The sequence below is a fragment of the Pelecanus crispus genome, chromosome 3 (assembly GCF_030463565.1).
Source record: "Pelecanus crispus isolate bPelCri1 chromosome 3, bPelCri1.pri, whole genome shotgun sequence".
Taxonomy (NCBI): Eukaryota; Metazoa; Chordata; class Aves; order Pelecaniformes; family Pelecanidae; genus Pelecanus; species Pelecanus crispus.
Window position 1 is genome coordinate 6,900,598 of NC_134645.1, and position 13,236 is coordinate 6,913,833.

The 13,236-nt window shown below is 43.9% G+C and overlaps 1 protein-coding gene across 1 annotated transcript in view; it reads right to left on the bottom strand.

The window, feature by feature from the left end:
• Positions 1-350: 350 nt before the first annotated feature.
• Positions 351-13,236, bottom strand: part of JAG1 (jagged canonical Notch ligand 1) — a 34,923-nt gene continuing 22,037 nt past the window's right edge. The window contains exons 6-26 of the mRNA XM_075707502.1: positions 12,074-12,204; positions 11,632-11,751; positions 11,071-11,184; positions 10,405-10,518; positions 9,429-9,542; positions 8,979-9,025; positions 8,227-8,400; positions 7,566-7,716; positions 6,874-7,038; positions 6,218-6,331; positions 5,454-5,567; positions 5,227-5,340; positions 4,986-5,102; positions 4,444-4,471; positions 4,235-4,320; positions 3,325-3,438; positions 2,971-3,080; positions 2,653-2,889; positions 2,189-2,320; positions 1,565-1,715; positions 351-808 (exon numbers count right to left, since the gene is read on the bottom strand). Coding sequence (XP_075563617.1) covers positions 351-808; positions 1,565-1,715; positions 2,189-2,320; positions 2,653-2,889; positions 2,971-3,080; positions 3,325-3,438; positions 4,235-4,320; positions 4,444-4,471; positions 4,986-5,102; positions 5,227-5,340; positions 5,454-5,567; positions 6,218-6,331; positions 6,874-7,038; positions 7,566-7,716; positions 8,227-8,400; positions 8,979-9,025; positions 9,429-9,542; positions 10,405-10,518; positions 11,071-11,184; positions 11,632-11,751; positions 12,074-12,204 — 2,905 coding nt within the window. The remainder of the gene's footprint in view (positions 809-1,564; positions 1,716-2,188; positions 2,321-2,652; positions 2,890-2,970; positions 3,081-3,324; positions 3,439-4,234; positions 4,321-4,443; positions 4,472-4,985; positions 5,103-5,226; positions 5,341-5,453; positions 5,568-6,217; positions 6,332-6,873; positions 7,039-7,565; positions 7,717-8,226; positions 8,401-8,978; positions 9,026-9,428; positions 9,543-10,404; positions 10,519-11,070; positions 11,185-11,631; positions 11,752-12,073; positions 12,205-13,236) is intronic.

Sequence of the window (13,236 nt, forward strand, 5' to 3'; positions counted from 1 at the left end):
AATCGGGACATCTGGCAGGGAAAAAAAAAAATTAACACTAAGGAAGAGTAATAAGGCTATGTAAGACCTTATGAGACGTTTCCATGATGTATCAGCTACCGCTGAATTTACGTGAGGGCACTTTTGACTAGTTTTGCATAGATGTGAAATGCAGCACTTGGTATTCCAGCCAACCACAGCAACTATCATTGCCAGTGTAAGCCAGCTTGTCAAAACTTAAATTAACACAGGGATTCTAAGTAAATAATAGCCTTAGACTCAAATATTACACAACAGTTTAAGAACTACAAGCTCTTGAGTGCCTTTGTAATGATACTTAAAGGCCCTGCATGGCAGCACCCCACTGTCTGCTATACAATGTACTCCATTCTATTTAGGCTTTGTGCGCTTTCCAAGTCTCTGTTGTCCTGTTTATTTGTCCAGTTCGGGTGTTTCGTAGGCGTGCTGTTGGGGGGCTTCTCCTCTCTGTCTACCAAAGTGTACGCTGGTTGCTTGGCAAAGCGGGCCTTCTGCTGGTGTTTGTCCATGTCGTCTTCCTCCACCTCTGAATTGTGTGTCCTTATTTTGGCGATTTTAGAGTTTTTGTTTTCGTAGTCTTTAATTGGGACAGTGTTGGCTCCATGTTTCTCAATGGGGTTTTTTATCTGATTCAGCTGCTCCCTTACATTGTTGGTAGTGTTGTCATCAGACGCTGTGTGAGTGTGGCTGCTCTGCTTTCTGCGCTTTCGAATGCACCAGTAAAAGACAGTTACCAGGCAACAGATCCAGGCTACGGTTAGGACCGAGCTCAGTAACGGCACCAAGAAATCTGGAAGAGACGCGAGACTGGTTAACCCTGCCGCAAACCACGGGTCCCAGCCAAGGCATTCTGCGAAGGAAACCAAATCGCAGTTCTTAAGCCTTATTTTTTCACTGGGGTCTAGACAGTAACGTAAGGATAATCCTGGCTCTTTCAGAATACAGGGTGTTTAAAGCGAGGTTAGGACTCGAAATGCCTTCCTCATGCACGGAGCCAGGTCAGCACAGGCAACAGTAACGCAGGCTTCCTTACGCCGCCCAGCTCGGCGGGCACAGCTCCTGGCCCACGGGCAGTCGGCTCCATCCCCACTACCGTCGTTCCCCTCTCCCCTGGTGGCTGGCAGCAGGACGCCCGTGCGTGCCCGGCGCTACCTGGACAGCTAACGGACCCTTCCCACCTTAACCTTTAACTCGTGGCGTTTGGACAGTGGCATTGCCAGGGAACTCATGGGAGCTGTCGGGGCCAGGCAGCATGACTTCACCAGCTGTCATCTTCCTTGTCTCTCCAGGAAGAGGGCTGAAGAGTAGCAGCCCTTTTAACAGGTTAGGCCACTCTTTTAGAGCATTTTCAGAACTTTTTTTAAGAAAAACCCCAGTAATAAGGTCCTGGTGCAAAGCCTCATTATTGTTCCCAGTTAACAGGACCAAGAGGCATAGGTTCTCAGACTTGCTACAAATCTCAAAAGCGAGAACGGCCTCACCTGCTTTGAAAGGCTGTTCTAGCCACGGCAAGTGTACGAGTTTTTGGAGACACGGCAAAGCTTACCTGTTTTGTTTTTAACTGGTCGCCGTTGTACTCTGACTTCCGCGACTGCAGCAATTAGCGTGTTGTTACCATCACGCTTACTGACAAGGTCAATAATCTTATCTGTGATGTCTTTGATTGGGTTTTCATCTTCCCCTGTATCTTCTGCAGACTACAGAAGAAGTCGTACAATTAATGCCAAACGCCTGATCAGCCGCGTGGGTAATCTGCTATTTATAAACTTTCACCATCAGCTAAGGCTCTCAGTACTTTTAATACTTAAAAACCAAACCAGAAACAAGCAAAAAGCCCCGCTATGGGCAGAAACTAATAATGCAGAATTTCTGTCCCCATCTTTAAAAAGAAGACAACCCCCCCCGCCCTGCAAACCCAAAAGCAGTGCTCAAGAGAGTACAACAGAAGAATGTTTTACTACCCTACTACAGTTGCTACCAGATGGTAGCTTTCAGGTATGCACATGTAACCAGGATTTCTTCCCTGTTCTTAAAGGGAATTGGGATGGAAACTAAACCACGAGAAGTGCTGACAAAGCCAGGAATTACGATTTTTATGAAATCCACATGTCGCACACATATCCAAGCAATTAACTACTAAGACGTTTAAAAATATTCCAGGACTACTTACAATAGCAACATGTATTTCGTTATTTGCCAAGTGTGAAGGCTCACAGGTAATATAGATGGAATATTCAACAGAAACATTCTTCAGAATATTCAGATTCCTCAATTCGCTGCAAATGTGCTCTGTGGTAAGTCCCTGGAGGATACAAAAAAGATGTTGAGGTTTTTTTAACTACATAATGCACGCTAATACACATATATAAGAAACTGCCCCCACCCCGCCCCTGGAATGAGAGTTCTCAAGGGAAGAGGAGGTGGAATTCCCTCCAAATCAGCTTTTGCTCTTCTCTGGACACAAAAGTATTTAGGGTAGAAGTCCATATTAATCCTTCTATGCCTTCTGTTTTCTTTGATAATAAGACGGCGTAAGCTTTTACTGTACTTCTACCAGTCAAAAAACGTTGTTTCACGCTCTGGGAAGCAAGCGCGTGTGTGCCGCAGCACGGCGAGCCGTGTTCTGCTACTTACTGGTGCCATCATTTCTTTATTGAAGGTAAAGGTGATGTTGGCACAGTTGTCTTGGTAGTAAGAATCAGAATTGCATTTGGTCTTCACAGGCTGCTGATTCGAAGGCCAGCATTCGCCCACCGCAGCACAAGGGTGAGTGAAACAGTGGTCGTCTTTAACAGGAACACAAGCGTGTCCAGCTGGGCATTCGTTATGACCTTTGGCATGTACGACACAAGGTCGAGGACCACACCAAACCTAGAAGAGAATAAATACAGGTAAGTAACCACTGGCTACAGGACAGAAGATGGTATAACCCAAAACGCAGCACAGCTGTACCTTAGAACAGGTGACTTTTCCATTCAAACACTGACAGGTATTACAGTCGTCATCCCACTTAGCCCCATCTGGCATTACTCGAACACTGGTAATGCAAGGCCTTCCTGTAACTGAAGAGAGATTGAACAGAATTATAAACTTAAAATAGGAGAGAGAAAAAAAAAAGTGAAAAACCCTTTCCTAAGTTCATCTAAACTTAGTGATAAGTTTACTTCTTCAATAAAAGAAAGATACTTGCTTTAAAACTACAACAAATAACACCTCCCAAACCCCCCATACAGCCACAAAGCTGTTAACATGTAATTTTACAGATCTTGCTCCAAGTAGTATGACCAGCTATGACATCTGGAGTACCTTCTTGGCATCCTGGACCGCTACGACCCGGTGGGCAAATGCAACGGTACCCATTAATTTCATCTATGCACGTAGCTCCAAAGGCGCAGGGTGAAGACTGGCATTCATTGATATCTATGATGGGAAGGAGAGGAAATAAAAAAGTTAGTCTATAGAGTATCCTTTTATTTTGTCAGAAAAAACATACGAGAGATTTGCCTACTGGAGCTTTCTGTTCATTTTCTAGTGTCTATTCGGAGATAGCAGCACCGGTATAATCTCAGAGCAAGTTCTTTGAAGTTTCTGCTGTGTGGCACTAACAAAGATCAAAACCTGACCCCTATTCCAAGGGCACGGACACATTCCTTCTCACCCAAATGCACTTCCTCTCCTTTGACATACTCCAGTTTTGTCCCCCTACTAGACACTTCAACTGATGACAGCGTTAAACCCCTTTCCAGTTGTATTGCCACTATGAAGCTTCTATTTCCGTGGCTGTTATTAAAAAAAGAAAGAGTGTTAGTGTCCTCCTACCTGTAATAATTATTAAATTACAGGGAAGTGCATACATCACCTCAGGGCTTGTAGGTGGATTATTAATTGACAAGGTTTTTGGCTGGCACGCTTTCATCTCAGGCGGAAGCCTGTGCCACACAAATGCATTCTCACTGGAAAGACTATCCTGAAGGGCATTTTGCCCACTCAGCTGAACCAAGAGGTTTCAGCTCTAGCTGAACGGACTTTAAGATTTCTTTCATTTTCAGGGCAATTCCTGCCCTCCCCACATCTGCTACAGACCGAGGTATGGATACGGAAGAGATGGGACATCTATTGTTAATCTGATCTACCGCTTAACTCAATTAAGATGATTGTCTTGCAACAGGATTCAAGCGAGACGAAAATCAAGGTAGAGCGCTACTGAAACACTTACTGATCCTGCAGTCAGGACCGGCGAAGCCTGGAGCGCACTCACAGCGGTACCAGTTGTCTCCATCCACACAAGTGCCACTATTATAACTGTAAAGAAAAGCCATGATACACGTCAAAAAACTGCTACAGATAAAAAGAATCTAAAGTTCTAAAGCTACCAAAAAAAAAAAGCAAAGAATGAAAGAAAAGATGAAAACATATGAAACTTACCAAGGATGAGGACTGCAGTCATTTGTGTCTGCAAAGCAAAGACAGACAACATTAAATATGCAGACTTTGGCTAATACAACTCTACTGTTAGTATAGAATGATCAAACTTCCCCTAATGCCCCAAGTTACACTTAGCTCAACTTTAACAAAAATATGCTGAAATTCTCTACTAAATTGATTCCAGGCTTCTACCACAAAATTTGTTAACTACATTGTGGAACACATGTACACAGGAAGAGATCGTTGTAAAGAATCTAACAGGGAGGAAAAAAAAATGTGGAAGCAGACAGAGCTGCTGGTAGAAGAAGAATGCAGGAGAAAACAAGACAACATCTGTCTCCACTTAGCTCATTTGCAACTTTCTCATGCCCAGGTCAAGGCTCTATCACATAAAGTCATTAAAAACAAAGATTCAGGTGATGCTAAAGCCTACATCAAACAAGCTTTTCCTTCTGGTTTCAATCTTGACTCCAAGGGCGACAGGATGAGCTAGTGTTCTCATCACGCAACACTCTGGCAAAGTTCAAGCAGAGATGACTTACTCTGAGTACACGTGGGTCCTTCCCAGCCCTCCTTGCACACACAAGTAAAAGAATCCCCGCTGACCACACAGGTACCACCGTTGTGACAGGGGTTTGGCAGGCAGCTGCTGTTCCTTGCTGTAACAGAAGCAAGATTTGCCGCCAAGTTGTTAGAAAGCCATCAAAACCGAGCCAAGAGGAAAAACTGAGGTCACAGATTCAGTGCTGCATCTGCTTCCTGGTGATTATGCAGGGTATTTACCTATGTTACAAGTGGCTCCTTCCCATCCTGCAGGACACATGCACTTGAAAGTGTCCCCCTCGTCATAACATGTTCCTCCATTGTTGCACGTTGCCTCATCGCACTGGCTGTCGCCTGTGAAGAACCCAAACTATCCTTAATACCGGGGCTTTTTTCTTAATGCAATGCAACAAGTTTAAGCAGCCTAACAGAGCACGCCTGTTATGTTTTGGAAATGCTGAACTTACGGGAGTGGCAAGTTTTTCCTTTCCACCCATTTTTACATTCACAGAAGAAGTCGTTGACCAAGTCTCGGCAAGTCCCTCCATTGTGGCAAGGGTTTTTACTGCAGTCATTAATATCTAGATACGTTAAGGAGAGAAAACAAGCTAAGCAATGTTTACAGAATTGACAAACACTTAACGCTTGAAAGGTGCACGTCCCATCCCTAGTTTTGGCCTGTGTTTCAATCATGGATTAAACACTTAAGACAGTATCTTAAAGCCTTAAGCACTGTCACAGAGATGAAGAATGTTCCACCACATTCCTCCAGTTAGTTTGCATTTTGTTTGTCACCTTGTTTCAGTAAACAAGAAGTGAAAAGGCCTATTACATAAACTATCCTATCAGTCAGAGGACCCAACAGTCAGGAGTTGGGTGCTCGCTCCTCTTCTATTCCCAAGACTGACAAAATACAGGTACGCTATTGCTAAAATGGTGCGTACTAATAGTAAGGGTTTCTTACAGAAAGTTATCCAGAGGGTAGAGCAGAAAATTCAACAGTAGGAGAGCCAGGTTCTACTCCCAGTCCAGCTTCGTAACTTGGGTTTAGTCCCGATACAAAAGCTCGGGACTTAGCGGAACAAAGAGGACACCTTGTCCCCTGTGCGCTTTGAAGCGGAGTTTACGTTGAACTGGCATTGGTCACCATCATCTTAAAGACAGTGCCAGCCATTCCTTCCGGACGTTTTTCCAAGATATCTTTCTGCGTGCTGAAGAATGGTTAACTTACTTGTTTCGCAATACATTCCTTCCCATCCATCGCTACAAATACATTTGTAGGAGTTGATGCCATCGATACAAGTGCCACCATTTTTACAAGGGTTGCTCTCGCAGTCATTAATATCTGCAACAGTTTGGAGGAGAGGGGAGGAGGTGAAGAAAGAAGGGGGGGGCGGGGAAGAAAACAAAAAAAATCAAACTAGAAGTACAGCTACTACAATTCATCTCATTGCAGACTATTTGATGCTACTTCCATTTTTAAGCCCCTTTTGAGAGGAAGTGTTATAAGCAAGATGAGAAATAGCTGAAAAACTGTGCACAGTGATGAGCCTGTCACTCAACAATTACCACTAAAAACAAAAACGAAAGAAAAATCAGGGGTCCTTAAGAGCCACGTTAAACCCCACTATTAACTACCTCAGACCCTGTATACATAAGCTTTTTAAAAACATACAGTTCAAGGCCAGAAGGTTCATTGCTGTGAACTTTCCCCAAGGCCTAGCAAATTCCAATCTGCCTCACCCAAGTGGGATAGGAAAACTTAAAAGTGGTTCCAAGGTTCACTGTGTTACAAGACAGAAATCTTAAAGCAGTCTGGGAGGAAAGGATGGAATCTTTTTCCAAAAAGAGTAGGGGACAGTAAAACATTATCTTTTTAGCTCTTACTCTCGTGACAGTAGGTGCCAGTGAATCCTTTGTTGCATTCGCAGGTGAATTTTCCACCTGCTTGGCTCTTGCATTTTCCGTGAGGACCACAGACATTTGAAGAAATATAACGAACCCCTTCCGGTGTGCTGTTAGAAGCTACTGCCACGGTACAGCTGTCGATTACTGTAGAAAAAGCAAAGACCCATGTGAGGATTACCCATTCCATCTTATTTCTTAAGCTAAGAGCAACATTTTAATTTCCAGTGATGGATGTTTAAGAGACATACTTATCATAGAATTATTTAGGTTGGAAAAGACCTTTAAGATCACCGAGTCCAGCTGTAAACCTAACAGCACCACATACACTTGCTGCTCTAAAGTAAGAGGACTGTATCAAGTGTTTGTGCATAAAATAATCACATCATCTTATCTGAAGATTGCCAGACCACGTCCGTGGGCTGGAATAAATTCAGCAAGGCCAGGCTATTTGCTACATGTGTTGTCTGTCCACATTGGCATGACACTGTCTTTCAAATAGCTGGTATTTACAAATCATCTCATACTGAGAGAGGCATTAAGGGCAAAATTCAGCCTCTTTATACAAGAGTTACTCCACTGATTACATTATTGGAGCTGCGTTATGGCTTCAGCAAGGGGAGGGGCAGAAACTATTGCCAGTCATTCCCATCCACCTGCAAGGCAACACAAACCTTCACAAGGAGTTGTGCGGCAGTGATCTTTCAGGTGGGAGCAGTTCTTCCCTTCGTAATCTTCAGGGCAGTTACAGAAATAGTCCATAGCAAGATTGAAGCACTGGGCACCGTTCTGGCAAGGATTTGGCTCACAATAATCTATGTCCAGCTGTAAGGAGTGCAGAGAGAGGAAAGGGAAATAAAAAGGAGGGAGAAAAAAAAAAGGGGGGGGGGGGGGGGAGGCTGAGTGAAACAGAAATTTTATCATAGCTTTCCCTCACTATGACAGGCAAACGTTGTGGAATCTGACCTTTTTATCTGCTGCCTCAGTGAATTGTTCATAACGCACAGAGTTTGGTTAAACCTGCAACTATTTCAGCAGACGGCACTCTTGATATTAAACAGCCACCAAAAGTTAATAGTGCTCAACAAAACCTGACACGCAAACACTTGCAGTCTGTTTAACGAAAAGAATCCTCAGCAGCCTGTCAGGGTTTTTTGTTGCTTTCTTTTTCCCCCCGCAATATATATTAATCAAGCACTTTCTTGGCAGGCTGACAGTGATATCGAGTACAACTTTATACTATGGTTCACTGGATGCGAGGCATTCGGCGTACAGATCCCGAGCGCCGGTAGAGACGCCACTGCTGCGGGCCTGCCTTTCACCCATGCTTCTTACCTGACAGAGGTTTCCTGAGAAACCAGCAGGACACAGACATTGGAATCCATTGATTTCATCCTGGCAATGACCCCCATTCATGCAAGGGTTACTTGCACATTCATTGATGTCTTTCTCACAGTGATCTCCTGCATAGCCAGGTGAACAGATACACCGATAACCATTAACCAAGTCCTGGGAAGGAACAAGAAAATTTAGAGTTAAGGTTTTTTCCTCCCTCTTGATATATTCTTATTAAAGGAAGTTAAAAAAAAAAAAAAAAACAACCAAACAACCAAACCCCACAAAAAACCAAACAGACAGTAAAAAAAAAAAAAAAAAAAAAATCCTCTTACTACATCCAAACAAGGCAGGAATATTTGGCGGGGGGGCGGGGAAATAAACACAGACACACACACACACCCCCTCCAGTATTGGCTTCTGTTCTTAATTTCCAGGCAGGATACATTAATCCACATTTCGCAGTGGAGTATCTACATTTACGGTAGGCAGTTTGCCCAACCGCCAGCCCATTCACTGGTGACACCGGCAGTGAAAATGACTCATGTACTGCAGTTATATTTTTTGCCCTTGCTGTTCTATACACATACCCTGACATGCCGTGGCATGACACAGGCGCTCCCCCCCAACTCAAAGAAATGACAATTTATACCAGGTAATTGCTATTTGCCACACTATTTGCATTTACACTCAAATGTTTTAGTTACTGTTGCGAGTCTCAGGGAAACCAAACTAAACCAAGAATGGCTCACCCGACAGGATCCTCCATTCTGACATTGTCCGTGACAGTCATTAATATCTGTAATAAAATTAGTGTGGTTAGAAGGTGAGCATATATTTACACTAGATACAGAGTTCAAGTCTCTCTCAAACTGCAGCTAGATAAACCTTTTGTCAAGTTTCCTGCATGCCTGCCTTGAGATAAGGTTATTATAATGGGTGGGAACCTTTTGCGATTCTTCTAGTAGAGGCAGTGAAACTTCACATCATTGTTTTAGTCGCTTTATCAGAATATAGCTATGTTATGGACTAATGAGTTTGATAAAATTGTGTATTTTCATTCTGCACCAACTACTCCCTTTCTAAAAACATCAACTGCTGGGACTCTGCCTGATGTTTAAATCTGAGCTTAGAACTCTGCGGCATACATACATATACACACGCAACTGGCCTTTAATAAACCCAAGGATATAGACACTCACTTATCTCACAGTTGTGGCCAGACCAGCCAGTAATGCAGTCACAATAGTAGCTGCCAATCAGGTTCCTGCAGGAGTTGGCATTGACACAGGGTTTGCCCTCACATTCATTCGCATCTGAAAAAACAACAGGAATGGCCAAATGCAGGGCTTGTAGGGCAGCGGGGAGAAGGGAAAAGAAAAAAAAAAAAAGCCTACAGCTGGTTTTCACAGCGATCACCAGCAATTCATTCAGATCTAAGAGGAACTTGTAATATACAGCATGGATTAGCGTGACTTGAACAAACAGAAGTCAATCATACATCAATCTCTGAAGTCTCTTTCAATTTCGCTGCAATTAGAACATACAGGCTACGCTAATTATTTGATAATTACCCAGCCAGTCATTAAGAGCAACTCTCACACCCCCCCCCCCCCCCCCCCCACATCTCAACCGAGCATTTTGAAGGAGGAGTGCTGCAGCCTGGTCATTGGGATTAGTGTGTTGTGTAAAGAATGCAGACAGCTCATTCTTCATGAGATCATCCGCATTTTGGAACCCAGCTGTGAACTCCTTGGTCTGGAGGAGTTGACATGGCTGAAGAGACACAGCAACTTTCTCACAGGCTAAAGGAAGAAATACATGTGGAGGCGGGACTGGAACGCATACACATGCACCCTCCCCACTTCAGTTCATTTAGGGTTTAAAGTACATCTCTTTGGCTTAGTTAACTATTTCCTTCAACTGCTAGCATGCATCAGCAGAACGATGACAGAAAGAAGCCACTCTCTGCTTTGAGACTGTCCTAGACCTCCAGTCCTGCAAACACCGATACTTAATATTCCCAATATGCCAGGATACATCCATAGGCTTCAGAACCATAAATGTGCCTAATGCAAAGGGCACGATTGCCCTCGCCTGCTGGGCTATGATCCCTTTCGCATTTGTCCCCACGCCCCAGCCCAAGCAACACTGGATGAAGAGAAAAGCAGTTCTCACCTAGCTGGCATGTTTTGCCAGTCCACTGAGGTGGGCAAATACACTTAAATCCATCGACTAGATCTTGGCAAGTTCCTCCATGACCACAGGGATTTGGAGAACAATCATCAATATCTGTAATGCAGAGTAAGGAGAGGCTGAGCTCTGTTACCAAACAGGCAGTGTCAGTAACTGACAAATTTGATAAATGGTTGCTGCTACTAAGATTTGCCCTGAGGAACAGAAAGACGACAGGACTTCTACTTGTAATTTCTAGGTCTACTCTGATTTCAGCAAAAGCCTCCTTTAAAAATAATAGTAGTGTGAAAGGGGGTTCAAAGCACAGGGGAAGAAGTTTACGCCTGTGACCTTTTTGCAAGTGGAAGTCAGATTTTGATCCAGCGAGTCTCTCTAAACAGTATTTTAAACAACGTGCCAGAATGCTACCAAAATTTGGTGTTCTGCTTCTTTCAAGAAGCCATTGGCCATTCTTTCCCCTGGTATTTAACAAAAACCTCGGTACAAGCAAAGGAGAAGAGAGTGCCCAGTGGTACAAATGGCTGCCAAAAACCAATGCTCAACCTGGGAAAGGTTAAGCAGGCTGCCCTGTAAGTTTATCAGGGATTAGAAAGACTGACCTCAAACAGCAAACTAGCATGTTTTTAATACAATTTTGAAAGGACTTACTATCAGTGCAAGTTGGTCCAGCCCAGCCAGGCGCGCACACACATTCAAATCCCGCAGACGTCTCTAAGCAGCTTCCTCCGTTGTGACAAGGATCAGAGAGGCAGGCGTGCTCCGCTGCACCGGGACAGGAGTACGTCATGGTAGAGACTACAGCAATATCCCCAGAAGCCACCCGCTGCTCCCTCCACACGCTTCTACTCTGGACATACCATCATTACTCTTGACACATTGCTCTCCCGTGAGAGCTGTGCATCAAAAACCTGCTAGCCAGCGGGAAGTCATCTTCCCTGCTAAACTCATCAACATGCTGACTTGCACCTGTCTGACTCGGAGCCAGACAAGGTAACTTGTAGCGATCTCCCCGGTGAGCAGAAGGCCGATGTTCAGAGATACTAACTGTTCATGATGAAGCACGAACAAGCAAGTCTGGATCTTTGTAGCTAGCCCTGACATCATAATTACTATCAGAAATTGACTTTTCCCCAACCTCATAAAATATATCCAAAACAAGGCAAGAATTAACTGCCAAGCAGCAGCTCAGCGGTTGGGTCAAACACTTACCAATCTCACAGTTCTGTCCCGAGTAGCCCTCAGGGCAGGAACATTGGTATTTATCAGGGCCAGTGTTGCTGCAGGTACCACCATTCAAACAGGGTGGGTGGGTTCCACAGTAGTTCAGATCTGCAAGAGGTGAGGAGCATTAAAAGCCATGGTTGAAAAAGAACTGAAACATCACCACACGCATGCTTTGTTCTGTTATTCTAGAGCCTTTACAGAATACATCCGCACACAAGAGTAGGACAGGACAGGGAAAAGTTAAGCACGTATGCTAACAAGGCCAGAACAGCAGAGGAGACAATGCTAAGTAGCTGAAGGACAAAAAAAACCTCCCACCATGTCTCAGGAGGCTCACTCACTCAGTCTCACGTGCACTCTCTCCTTGCTAAGCCTGCCGGTGTTAAAATTCAAGTGTTACACTTGGCTATCCATAAGATTAGCATACCTTTGTCACAGAGCTGACCACCCCAGTTGGTTTCACAGAGGCATTGCCATGGTTCAATGCAAGTGCCATGGACACATCCTGGGTGTGGAATGCACTTATCACAGTACTGGCCTTGCCATCCATACTGACACCTTCGTTTAGAAAAGGGAGGGGAGGGAAAGAAAAAAAAAAAAAAGAGAAAATCATAACAGGGAAACACATCAAAAAATCCGTTAGAACTGCTCTGTGTAGATGTGAGCGTGGAAATCCAAAACTTGCAGAAAGACTGGGGAGGTGAGGTAGAAGGGCAGGACAAGGGGAGGGGAGAAGCTATTCAAGGTTTGTTTGATGGTTTCTTGTAAACAAACATTTTAGTAGTTTTGCCAAGGTCTCTGTAGCCAGCCTCCTGACAAAAGAATAACTGTTCTGAGAGAACCAGCATGAGGCCATTCAGCACAATAATACTCTTTTGGAGCCTCATACAAACGTGGCAGAGAGGGTGGGTGTGCACTACAAATCAATCCCTGGACTTTGACAGGGTGCTTTATAAATTGAGGGGGGGAGAAAAAGTCAGTAGAAACAATAGTTATCCAGAGATCCCCATGAATACAAGGTTCCAGGCATTTCAGCCACACTGGGTTTACAGGAAGACAAACAAAACCATAAACACCAACTCGGAGCGCTTGGCAAGGCGGTAGCAAAGCGTTAGGAGTTTTCCGCTCTATCGGAAGCTAACCTTATTCTGAACTAGCAGACATACGCAGCAAGTACGGACTGGGCCGCAGTAAGAGATGAAAGAAAACAGCACACGTCAGGATTTTACACGTGTTCAAAGAAGATCAGTTGTCAGTGTATTTCAGAGTTTGATTGATGCTAACCTCTTTTCAGGGAAAAACTAAAACATATCCGGTTCCGAGAAACTTTAATTTCATGTCTGGAGAAAAATTTATTATTATTTAAATTATTCATTGCCAGTATCAGTGAGCTACCTGAATTCCATACTTAAAAGGAAGAGGTTCTTTTAAAGTAAAGCCCCCTTAAGGGAAAGCTCATTTTGGCTTTCATTTAATTCTCAGTAGCAAGACAGACCAAAGATTCTTCAAATTAAAGTGGATCTACAGATAGAAACAAGCAAAACAAGTTGAAAATGAAAAGCAAGGGTTTGTTGAGGTACTGTATTTCAT